Source organism: Misgurnus anguillicaudatus, unplaced genomic scaffold (assembly GCF_027580225.2).
Source record: "Misgurnus anguillicaudatus unplaced genomic scaffold, ASM2758022v2 HiC_scaffold_28, whole genome shotgun sequence".
Lineage (NCBI taxonomy): Eukaryota > Metazoa > Chordata > Actinopteri > Cypriniformes > Cobitidae > Misgurnus > Misgurnus anguillicaudatus.
The window spans coordinates 4,696,630-4,709,658 of record NW_027395278.1 but is presented as its reverse complement, the minus strand read 5'-3'; the positions used below and the strand labels follow the sequence as shown (position 1 = coordinate 4,709,658).

At 35.6% G+C, this 13,029-nt stretch overlaps 2 protein-coding genes across 3 annotated transcripts in view; one reads left to right on the top strand and one right to left on the bottom strand.

Moving 5' to 3' along the window:
* Window positions 1-85: 85 nt before the first annotated feature.
* Window positions 86-4,911, bottom strand: LOC141362537 (charged multivesicular body protein 3). The gene is made up of 6 exons (XM_073864769.1): window positions 4,755-4,911; window positions 4,385-4,445; window positions 4,017-4,196; window positions 3,727-3,848; window positions 3,210-3,324; window positions 86-1,515 (listed from the first exon to the last, which is right to left on the bottom strand). The coding sequence occupies exons 1-6, from the start codon at window positions 4,797-4,799 to the stop codon at window positions 1,376-1,378; spliced, it is 663 nt and encodes a 220-aa protein (XP_073720870.1). The 5' UTR covers window positions 4,800-4,911; the 3' UTR covers window positions 86-1,375.
* A 767-nt stretch (window positions 4,912-5,678) lies between these two features.
* The window catches only part of LOC141362535 (heat shock 70 kDa protein 4L-like), a 28,465-nt gene continuing 21,114 nt past the window's right edge, over window positions 5,679-13,029 (top strand). Inside the window, exons 1-5 of one of the 2 annotated variants that reach the window (XM_073864765.1) lie at window positions 5,679-6,036; window positions 11,858-11,915; window positions 12,005-12,145; window positions 12,613-12,735; window positions 12,827-12,926. In XM_073864765.1, coding sequence (XP_073720866.1) covers window positions 5,930-6,036; window positions 11,858-11,915; window positions 12,005-12,145; window positions 12,613-12,735; window positions 12,827-12,926 — 529 coding nt within the window. In that variant the 5' untranslated portion in view covers window positions 5,679-5,929. The remainder of the gene's footprint in view (window positions 6,037-11,857; window positions 11,916-12,004; window positions 12,146-12,612; window positions 12,736-12,826; window positions 12,927-13,029) is intronic. The other variant, XM_073864764.1, reaches the window with a different exon arrangement.

Here is a 13,029-nt window from a genome sequence, read left to right as displayed (position 1 = left end):
GTGCATTAACTCTGTTATCACTTTTTCTAGGATAAAATAGTAAGACATTATAATTTCATTTGTATCACTGGCTCTGAAACAACTCTTTTGTTTGTAAAATTTATTAGTGTTATCAATATACTTTTTGTATGTACAAATGTTTGTGCAGATGTGAACACATTTTTTTCACAAATAAAAGATAACATCCACCTAATTTGGTTCATTCTGGAGATTATAAATGTTTAGAATTAAGATACTAAGCCTGGATCACTTCAAAATATTTTTGTTCTTGACACACCCAGAACCGACAGTAAAAGTAAAGCAAACTGATATTATTTGACATGCCATACAAAACATTTAATTATAATTCCAAATGATATGTTGTTCTCTCTGCAGACATTTTTGTAGACATAAACAAAAAGCAGCAAATTCCATATTTAGCAGATAAACCTAACATACAGAGCCCAGCTAAAGAACCATGGCATGTGTACCTTTACACCTTTCTATAGAAACGTAAAGCTGTTTGAATATTTTATATACATGATGCCCTTTCATAAGCCTGTCAATATATGAAATCGGTTATGCTAAAACACTCAAGTAGATAACACACTAAAAAACATAAGATACCAAGCATTAGCAGAAACAGAACAGAAACAATAACTGGACCATTCAAATCCGAAACAAATGGTGTGATGATAACAGTTAAGCTGCAAAAACCAGCCAGTAATCGATCCACAACCAGTTCATTATTTTAAAACATCGGTTTCCTGCCTTACAATTGTCAATAAAAGCCACGCTGCATATATGAGGGAGTGTTTACTTATAAAAACAACGCAAACAGTTAGCTATAATTTTTATATGAAGTATTTTTACAAGATTTACAAATGACGAATTTGTCCTTTTCAGTAAAACCAATTTACCAGATATAGGAAAGAACTATTCACTTAGCATACATAAGGCTTGAGAAAAACTGCAAATTTGACAACAAAGACAGAACGACTATGAGCAACATCGATATGACACCACTGAACAACAGATGATTGGACAAGCTGCTAAGCTATAGGCATAGCTTTAAACAAAATGGCCTTTAATAGTAGTGAAATGGTTTTGAAAAGTCAACAAGCTGAAATATCCTTTCACTTGCTACATTTCTGTATTCTGACATTGCAGTCCATCTTTATATAATATAATCAATTTATTTTATTAATTCTACAGTCAATCATGGGTAACTTTCTATTTCATATCGACTCCAATATGTTTCTGTTTGACTTATGTGCTGTTTGAATACACCCACATATTGACCATACCAAAGTGCTAAATGTCCTGATGGGTAAGAAAAGGTATAGAAGACATAAGAAATGGTGTTGTTGTCTATGCCCGCAGAACTCAAGGTATTCTAGCTTCTCAGGGCAGCTAGCCTAGACTGCATCTCCTCGATATCTTCTTCTTCCTCCTCTTCTTCTTCTGAAGCTGCTGTGGCCCCAGCTGGCTCTGGTAGAGCATCTGTAACTTTGCTGGGAGCCTTTCCAAGAGCACCTATTATTAAGAAAAACACAAATGAAAAGATTTTCATTCTAAAATATAATATACACTGTAAAGTGATTTGATGTCTGTCTCAACAACTATGACATATTATGATAAGTAGCTTTCACACATATTTACAATATTTGTGACATTACTTAAATTACAAAAAATACATTACAAAATAAATTCAAAAGGTATGGATAAAGTTAATTGAAAAATGTAAGTTGTTTTTCAAACAATAACAACAGATGGGGCTTTAAATAGTTGTTAATAACAGGTAGAAAGAGGTTTCGGCTCTGTTTAGCATTATTGATGTTGTTTTGTTGTAACATAAATGATGGTTTTCTTTGAAGTCACCATTCAAAAGAGTTGCTTTAGTAAACATGGACCCTCCACAACACATTATATTTCCACAACAATAAAGACCCACATCACCTTCTTTGTATTTCTGTGGTATAACAAGTCAAGTAATGACTGCCATAGAAGCAGTCAATTACGTTTTTTTTAAATACTCTCTTAAGCATCGGTATTCTATATGAGCATCAATTTAAATTAATTTAAATTAAAGTGAGTTCAGTTACGCCCACTGAGTGGTAAAAGACAGAGTGTCAGCATTTGTTTACAGTGTGAAATCAGCGGAAACACGGGAAAACGCGTCTAAATGGAAAAAAGCTGTTGTGCGATAGACTGTACTAACAGATTAACAAAAATTCGGAGCTATCGTTTTACAGACTGCCAAAAAAACACCGAAAGGAGAAGTAAATTGATCGTTCATGCCAACATCCACAGACCACAGGTGGGTTGACAAGTTGCTAGGGTCACTATCAAGCAGAGGTTTTACTTTCTACTTAAAAGTATTTTTCAAGTATTTGTATTTTATCCGTGTTTTTCTTTGGAAAACATACATTCCAAAGCATATTATCATAATTTTTACTCTATTACATTTCATAAATAAAGTTTTTTTTACATTTAATATTTGAGTACACAGTTTTCATGTAATTAGGTATTAAATACATTTTAATATGCAATATTAAAGAACACACCGTATATGGCTATGAAAACCAGCCGTTTTGTTGAATGTTTGCCACTCAACAGGGCGAGTTCCGGCGTGGTCACATGGAAAAGTGACGTCAATGCATACCCTCTATAGTAAACACACACCCGAAGCAGTGGGCAGCTATCACTGTAGCGCCCCGGGAGCAATGGGGGACATGTTGCCTTGCTCAAGAGCACCTCAGTCACAACCTGCCGGCTGTGAGACTCGAACCGGCAACTCTCGGGTTACAAGTTCGACTCTACACCATGGGTCTCAAACATTGTCCCTGTAGGGCACCTGTCCTGCTCCAACAGTTTAGTTCCAACTCTACTCCAAAACACCTGTCTGTAATTTTTAGGTAGCCCTGCACAACTTGATAAGCAGGTTCAGGTGTGTTTGGTTGGGGTTGGAACTGAAAATCTGGTGCCCTCCATGAACAAAGTTGGAGACCCATGGAGACTCTACACATTAGGCCACGACTACCCAAGACTATTTTGACGTAGAATCCTCCTCAAGTTGAATTTACTTTAAAAGCATGTTGCAAAAATGGGCATATAGATATTTTTAGTAAATACAACATATCTTTTTTTATATATAGTGGAGCACCAAATAAGGCCTGGATTATTATTATCACCTTCCAGATTGCATGTGTAAGTGTGTGGTTCCTTACCGGCTGTAATCTCATATAGGATCTTGTCAACCTCAGCTTCTGCTGCTTCCTCCATCTCCTCCTCATCGTCCATACCCTCCAGTGTGTCTTCCAGCATCTCCTCTATGATACCAGCCTGCAAAACATAAGTACCCCACATTAGAGATGTTACATGTGCCCATGAAATATTATATATTTTTAAGCTCAATCCATTTACTTCCATTACTAGATGTATTTTTTTATAAAATAGTATATTCCGAAAGAAAAGGCAAAACAGAGCATAACATTAATTTTAGCCAAGTTTTGATCCATTGTAAATTGACTGGATCACATAAAATGGGCCTTACATACCAGATTATAGTCAAGTCAAGTGGTTTGGAGGAGAGAGGTTGAAATATAGTAGGTCTTTATGACACAAGCCAAATAAATCAAGCACAATAAATCCATGAATAGAAGAGTCTCCAGGTAAATGGCATCCATTTTGATTTCATGCCCATGGAATAAAAGTGTTTACTCGTTTAAGGTTTATATGTCTGACCTTCGTCATTTCTTTTGATAGCTCTCTCATGGTGGCTTGAATCTCTGGGATTTTAACCAGGCTTTGCATGGCCTTCATGACCTCTGTGCTCTTCTGCATAGCACCAGCTATTCTTAATACAGCTATAGGAGAAACATAAATCAGTGAATCAAGATGCTGCACATGCAATCTAAAGTAAACATCTTTAGATTATTCATACATTAAATAATGTTACTATTACAAATAGTCTACAACACCTGTTACTTTACAGGATTTAGTATGGGGTACGCAAATAAAAAAGTAATACTCACCTAACTGATTCTTCATATTGAGAAGCACAGAGTTCATTTGGGCTTTGGAAGCGTACAATTTGTTAACAGCCTTCTTTGAATGAATCATCTCTTTGGCGAGAATTATGCAAACATCCCTCTGCCCCTTCCTAGCAGCATCCTTGATGGATCTCTTCACCTTCTCCTCCTCTCTTTGAATATCTTCATGACAATCATAAAATATACATCATTGCAGTTAATGTACACATGTTAGAAAATTAACATTCTTAATTACATTATTAAAAATAAACTGTATATTTAATCCAATAATTAATTTCTGTTTAATGTTTAATTTCTTAAGTGCAATAGTATGAATGTGTATTGAGCGTATTATTAATATTATGGCTCACCTCGGATTTGTCTGTCAATAACCCTCATTTCTTTCCTGATTTTTAAAGACCATTCATTGATCTATGTAAAAGAGAGGTACACACATGTAATTAAATATTTGTTGTAACTAGATTGAACTGACAGCGTTTAGAGAGTTAGAATATGGTTTTCTATAACAATAGCAGCAAATATCGCTGTAAAAGTGTAATAGTGTCTTGTTTAAGTTAACTTTAGAAAATAGCAGTGGCATTATGTTATTAACCATGTTATTACCTTATATGATAAGCAAGTGAGCTACTTGTAGGCCTACTATAAATAACGATAAAACATTAAGAAAAACGTTAACTTCCGTTGCCTAATACAAGCTAATGGGCATTTATATTTACTTACAAGGTCCTTTGGTGGTTTCTCTTGTGTCTTTCCAAAAAGCCCCATTTTAAACCTCAAAGTTAGTTAGTTAAACAGCGACGGGCAAAAACAAAACAGTACATTACAATTTCACTTCCTGATTCCAACCACTGAGCGTGTGACAACATAAGTAACTTCCGGTTATAATGCGTGTGGTATTCATTTCATAATAAAAGTTACTCTTAATGAATGCAGACTTTATCCGCAAGATTATAAAATATTTTTTTAAATAATTTATTTTAAAGCTAAATAAATATCAATTTCTAAATATTATTTTGTAATATACGATTTCAACTTTACAATAAGTCAAATACCGGTAAATACAATATTATGTACCCAAATAAGTACAAAATTGTAATAAATTTTAAAAATAGATAGATGCTTATTTTTTATTTTTGTATTAAACCAAACCCCATATTCTTCTCGTATTTTGTGATATTTATTGGACTGTTGTCCATAACGTGCTCCGCTGTTATTAGGTGACTCTTTTAAAAGTGTCTGGATTTGAAAATTTTAAATCAGGAGCACATTTGCCAAAAACATTTTAAAAGGACACGTTCAGAAAAGAAAGGAAACAAATACAAATATAAACTATGTGGATAATCTCTATAAAGCTATTTTGAGATTTTTTTAATAGAAAATGGTTTTGAGGATGATGGGTTTATATATTATTAATACACCACATCCAGTGATGGGCCCTATCATGAAGGGTAACCATACCCTCTCATAGGTCGTTTAACTGCACGGTCATTCCCAGTGACGTAAAATGCGAGTTTATTTCGCCAGGTTCTAGATTTTTCGTCCTTGTCTGGGATGCTGCACCAATCGACGAGCTGTTTTGTGTCCAGTGACCAATCACCCCCCGCCAGTGGGCGGGGTTTGGTTAAATTCCAGTCCCCCGACAAATGCGCAGGTTTACCCATATTGCCGGTTGACAATATTGGTGAAGGCTGCAAGAATGCAGTAGAAGCGTCCTCTGCTAAGATTAGTGTACAAGAGTTGTCTATATAAAGCCAGACTTACATAATAGCAAGTAAGTCGTCTAGCTCGGTAAACGACAGGTAAATACTGTAGAACAGGGGTGTCGTTGTTCTCACCCAGCTGAACTGTTCAAAACTGGACTGGAGGTGTTAAGCATAAAGAAATAAGGACTGAACATGTCTGTGGTGGGCATTGATGTGGGTTTCCAGAACTGTTACATCGCTGTTGCCAGGAGCGGTGGCATTGAAACCATTGCAAATGAATACAGTGACAGATGCACTCCGTAAGTACGGCATTGACATCCCTGTAAAATGATGCTGTGTGTTGTTACGCAACGTTTGCTGTTGCCTAGCTGACCGTGGTGTTCTTGATACACTATATTTCTCACTTTTAGTAATGCATAGTGCATTGCAGCTATTGAGCAGTTAAAAATCAAAGTGAATTTTGTGTTAACCTCTGTAAGTCTTTAAAACTGGATTGTTACGACTCGGGCTTTTTATATTAGCCTGTTTTGTAATTGTGTATGCTGTAAATAAATGAGAAATACTAATGCGACGTAAAAACAGATTGAAGGACTAGGTGCGAGGCACGTGCACGGTATAATCCGACACTTAGATGGGGCAAATCCACGACACTGTCACCGTTTTATCGTGCATGTTCTCCAGTCGACAAATCCTCACACAAATGCACATTTGGGCGGGGCACCTAAAACCATATTAAAATTTTCCTTGCTGTATTTTCTAAGTTTTTTGTCCAGTGACCCACAAGCAAAGCAAAGTGGTAACTTAAATCAAATTATGTTGTTAGTTAGCCCATCGTTTATTTACTCAGTATTTACAGCTTTACTGTTTCATAATTTTATAATTTGGCTGTGAAATGAAGATATACTTTGGTGTCCTTTATGAGGAATTATATACGTGTCTAAATAAAATCTGTGAGAGTACAGATCCTAGATATAGCCCGGTGCCTTTCTTAAATGTCTTGTCAAATAACACTTAGTTTCACACTTTAGTTGGGATAATACATAATGAAAAATATAGATTAAATACACTGTAAAAATGACAATGTACAACCAAGGCTTGATATATTAAAGACGCTGTCCAAGGTGCTGAATGGGGTTGTTTTGAAATGGCATATGGGAACAAGCTCTTAAAAACGTTTTTTTTTTTAAATCTTTTAAATATAGATGTACTACATATTTTTGAGTTAGGAACAATTAAAAAGCTTTATTCATTTAACAACATTTTTGATCATTTAAATTTTTTAACCCCCCATTCCTATTAAAAAAAATAAATGTCAGGTGGTACAACCTATCATTGTCCATTTGCCAGATAAGTTTTAATGCGGTCCCAGTGTAATTAATGTTTGTTTATTTGATAGTGGCATTTAAAATTATAATCCTGAAAATCGTTTGAAAGTGTAAAACAACAACAAATCAATAGAATATGTTTAAGAACAATATTTTAAAAAGTGTAATAACAATTAAAGACAACTTAAGCTTGCATTATAATTAGCTAAATTATGGCTTATCACAATTATTTAGCTAAATGTTTTTTATTATAGGGGCATTCATAGCAGTTGCACCCTTTGACTTTCTGGTTGCACCACCTGACCTCTGCAATTAATTTACATTTATCAGACTTCTACTTGGATGCTGGTATTAGCTTAAAGGGGACATACCATGAAAATCTGACTTTTTCCATATTTAAAGGCAGGATAGGCAGGAATTATCTAAAAAAAACTTTTTTAGAAGATCCATAACATAAACGGTGTTTTGCATGAAAGAGTTTCCGTGATGAAAGCATTGTTGACTCTGATGAGGACTACACACCGGAGACAATACCACTACCGCATCGTCGACTCAAGGAAAAGGTACGCGATATTTAATCTCGTTTGATTTCTTCGTTTATTCCTTTGGTTTTGCCTTGTTTGCCTTCGCTGACTGAATATGCAGGTACTGTGAGTTCTGAATGCTCTTTCTCTGCCGTACTTTTATGCACGTTCAAATCAATCGGGTGTGCGCATGTGTGGGCAGATCCTGTAGCAACAGGGGTGGTGCCATGGTCGCGAGAGAGAGAGAGAGTGATAGTCGCGCAAGCCAAGCATTTGTTTTGTCCCGAATGGAAATAATTAGCTGTGTTTAAAACAGTCATGAGAGGTCTACAGACACTTGAGTTTTATACTCTCTTACATTTTACTTATGTATTGGTATATAAAGACAGTTTAAACAAATTTGTAAAAAAGTTTTTTAGATAATTCCTGCTAGGGCTGCAACAACGAATCGATTAAATCGATAAAAATCGATTACTAAAAGTGTTGGCAACGAATTTCATTATCGATTCGTCGTGTCGCGTGACGCAGAGACGTTTAATTTAAAAAAAGAAAAAAATAAACCCTTCAGTTAAGCGCGGAGCGGAGTGAACACACTCGTGCTGCGTCCCAAACAGCCTATTTCTATACTATATAGTAGGCAAAGAGTATGAGAAGTAGTGCTTTTCGCCTACTATATAGTATGGAAGTATGCTGTTTGGGACGCAGCGTCGGTCTCTCTCGCGCACTGTTGCTTGCAGAGTTCGGCGGCTCATAGACAGGGCGGAGAAAAGACAGGGCGGCGGGGAAAAGATGAAAAAACCAGCAAAGGTAGAGGAAAACCACATGTCAGTGTTTTACTCATCCCAAACGTAAGCGCGTCACCTGGAAGTTAGCCGGCAAAGAGGTAAACAAACAAAGACGACACGCTTATGCTTTATGGAGCGACGACAGCGGGTAAAAAAAGTTTCTAGAACGAATAAAAAACTCCAATGACAAACTCCACTGATATTAAACAATGAAATAAAACTTTGAGAGGGAGTTGTATGAACGCTTTTCCCCGTCATGGACCTTTACGTAAAATCATCGCGCCATCACTCTCCTGCTGCCCTTTCCTGCGCGCTCCAGCTCATGCCGACTGCCAAGCAAGGAGACGCGCGTGCCCGGCCCAACATACAGTAAGTGCCGCCTTTTGTTGCATAAACATCGTCTTACATTTTTTAAGGCGAAGTAATGAATGGTGTATTTGCATTTTGCGCGGGAGTAGAAGAAGCATTTTCCGTTTTCACAAGACGCATGTATGTGGCCAAATGTAAATAGAACAGTTTTAACAAATGAGATAGCTATCTGATCAGAGAAAACACATGAAGTCAAATATAAAGGTACAAAGCTGTCACTGGGGCAGTACCCTTTATAAAAAGTCCTAATATGTACCATTTAGGTACAAATATGTATCTTTGAACTGCCAATATGTACTTTTGAAGTACTAATATGCACTTTTTGGGTACAAAGGTGTACCTTTTTGAAAGAGTACTGTCCAGTGACAACTTTTGTACCTTTATTTCTAGTGTACTCATTTACTATCTTTTTGATCCCATCAAGAGAGGCTTCTTGATGGGAAATGCATCATAAAAAAGTCTATATATTTGGCAGATGTAAAGCATACATGTGTATTTTTTGTGTGTTAGTCCATTTTTTATTTATTTTATTATTATTGTAACAGCTCAGGTATGTTCAAGGAGCAACATGTTTGTGTAATTTCTAAAGATTTTTGTTCTGTTTTGAATAAGGGGTTGGAAATGAATGCTTTTCTTGTTTTTTTGTTTTTTATCCGATTCATCGATTAATCGAAAAAATAATCGACAGATTAATCGATTATTAAAATAATCGTTAGTTGCAGCCCTAATTCCTGCCTATCCTGCCTTTAAGTGCTAGAATTGGGTCCCCAGTGTTTTTTTCAACCTAGAAAATGTGAAAAAAAAACAATCCAGTAAATTAGTTTTGGTAAACCTTTTTCTTCGAGCTTGTGAAGAATTATGTCATTGAAATTTGGCTCCTCTTGTGATGTCAGAAGGGGATCTTATTAAAATAATACTGCCCCTTAATCTGCACTATCCGTCCACAGCACTGCCATTTAGTGCAGAGAAAAAGAGAGAGAGAAAAAAATAATTGATGGCACAATTAAGTTTAAATTTCAACAAACCACCATCATTGTGAGCAGTGTTTGCAATTCATCAGCTTATGTGCATTTTAAAGGACACACCCAAAACGACACATTTTTGCTCGCACCTATGCTATAATAAATTATCTTTATGGTATTTTGAGCTAAAAGTTCACATGTGTACAATATACCTTTAAAATACAAATAAAATGTGTTTGACAGCTTTTTTCTAGTTTTGGTTGTACAACCTGACACAGAAAGTGTACCAGCCTACCCATTGCATTAAAGTGGCTATTTTTTCAGTATTTAAGAGAAATCTACAATCTTTTTATTCAGCCATAGAGACCACCTGGGGTTTACTAGAATGGTGTGATATCATTTTTACTGTTTATACTTGTTAACTTCCTTCTTCCACCCTGAAGCTATTTTGGGGATTTTCGCCTGGATTTGGCCTACCCAATTTCAAAAGCTTCCCATACCCACATGCAGAGGTTTACATACAAAAGTTTGGTATCATTTTACAGGAAACCCTTTGAAATTACATAAAACACTGTTGAAAGTGCTAAACATGGTTGTATGTGATGTCAGTCCTCTAATAAACACAAAAATAAATAGGCGCTTTTTGATGTTTTTTTTCTAAAGTTTTTATTTAAAAGTGTATAACTCTGGCCCTGAGTGCCTCAGCTCCCTGCAGACAGTTTTGTTTGATTCCAGCAATTGCCAGCTTACAGAGGAAAAAATATTTTTTTCTCTATCATAATGTATGCAAAAGTTATTTTACTCCAACTGATGGGAGGAATAATACCCTTTTTGTATACAATTTCTGCCTAAAAACATTTAAAGTGCTCCCATAACCACATACAGTGGAATAAATGCAATTTCTTTATATCATTTTAAAGAAAACCCTTTGAAGTTACATAAAAAGCTGCTGTTTGTGACAAATAGTGTTATTTATGTTGTTTTCCATATGATGAAACACCAAATTTTATTTTTTTATGTTGTAAATACTGCCTTTGATAGTGTATAACTCTGGTTCTGTGTGCTCTAGCAGACTGCAAACAGTTCTGGTTGTTACCAGCAGCAGACAGTAAACACCCAAAAAAAGAATGATCTCTTTAGCATGTCGCATTCAAAAGTTATTTTCATTTTACTGAAGTGTCCGAAAATACATTTTTTATATAAATATTAATTTTTTGTTTTGGACATATAATAAATAACAAGGGATTATTCATGCACACAACCTAAGAAAATGCTGTGAATGGACTCATTTTTTAGAGTAGGACCTAAGAGAAAAGATGGTGTATTATTTGTGGCTATCTGTGCTATCTGAGGCAGTCCACACTCAATTTTCCCATATGTTTACAAAAGACGATTTTTTACATCATTATTCATTCAACTATTGTTGGATATGTGTTAATAATAGAACAAAAATAACGCTGTAGCCTTATTCCTGAGAGTGAGAGCTTTCATTTGATATAAGACTTGCCCATGTTTGTCATACTTGAAAAATATGAAATATGTGAATATTAAATCATATACAAAATTATCGGGGGGGTGATAGTGTAAATTAAGTGTAAATAACTTTCTTACAGTAAAAGATTTCTCAAAGTGATGCATATCTGGAGAAAGTAGAGAGTCTAAGCTTTCAAACAGTATCTCATATGTGTTACTGGGGTCCATGATGGACCATTAAAGATTAAAAGAATATTTTATTTGAGTCAAAATACGAAATTTTGTCCCCGGGACTGGGTCCTTAGGGTTTAAGAGGTTAACTTCTTAATAAAAGTACCATGACTGTGGCTGTAGTACTACCCAGACATTTAAGAACATCCAAATTGTTGGACAAAAGTTTTTCAATAGGAAAGGTTTAGAACATAAAACAATGCCAAAGTATCTTATTTTTATTATCTTATTTTTAAACACCATTTTTAAACCACTAATTTGTACAGACAGTTGCCCGCCTGCCATTTTTACAAGTTTGACATGCCAAAACAATTTTTTTTATTTATTATTAAGTTTTTATAGTAAATAATGCCCTCGGACACAAAAATATGCATGTCATGTCATTGACCCGTATAAAGGTTGACATCATAAAAGTGTCTGATAAATGTGTGTATTTGATCTTTACAAACAGAGCATGCATTTCACTGGCATCTAAAAACCGGACCGTTGGAAATGCTGCCAAGAGTCAGGTACTGTTTCACTGTCAAAGATTGAATAAATCATGATTTATGATCATATTCAAATCACTAATCTGTAACAAATAAACATCCTCCTGCAGATCGTAACTAACTTTAAGAACACGGTTCATGGCTTTAAGAAGTTTCATGGTCGAGCATATGATGACCCATACATTCAAAGAGAAAAATCCAAGTTGCCTTACAGCCTTCACAAACTGGACAATGGCAGCACTGGAATAAAGGTAATAAAAATGTGTTCTGCTACCACTCTAAAACATGTAGAAATAAAACCTTTGTGCTGTTTGAAAATATTCATTCAATGCAATGTGACCTAGTGCACTTATTTCTGAGCTGCAAGTATCAAGTACCAAAATTTTTTTTGATTCCCCATCTTTGAATAACAGAATTTTTTCAAAACCTTTAAAATGCACGGCAAAGGTCCATTGTGGATCTATATTTTTAGCAATTCGTTTCTATGCCTGGCATCGTTCAGAAGGATATGCAGAATGGCAGGTGAGACATACTGCCATAAAGGTTTGTCAGACGGCCCCTTGTTTTACTGGGTGAAATAAGCATTGTTGACATGCATGTGGGTGGTCATGCATTAATGAGATTCTAACGTCAAAAGCACAAATATATCAGACAAAGACTTTTTTGCAGTCTTGAGTTTAGCACAATTAATTGGAAAATTGTAATGTCCATCTCACAGGTACGTTATTTGAATGAAGAGAAGGTGTTCACCATTGAGCAGATGACAGCAATGCTACTCACCAAGCTAAAAGAAACTTCTGAGCATGCGTTGAAGAAGCCTGTGGTGGACTGCGTGGTATCTGTAAGTACTTCTGAAATGCTGAACCTCACAAAATTTAAGACCAGTCAGTGGTTTTCACATGCTCATGCTCATTCTGTAATGCTCTTTCCAGGTCCCCAGCTTCTTCACTGATGTGGAAAGAAGATCTTTAATAGATGCCACTCACATTGCTGGACTGAACTGTTTGAGACTGATCAATGACACAACAGCAGGTGAGTAAAATCAATTAAAAATGGCTGAGATGGTCACTGTTCACTATGTCATTTGAATAGTATGCTATCTATAGGTCAGTGCACATTAGATATTTTCTTGTTG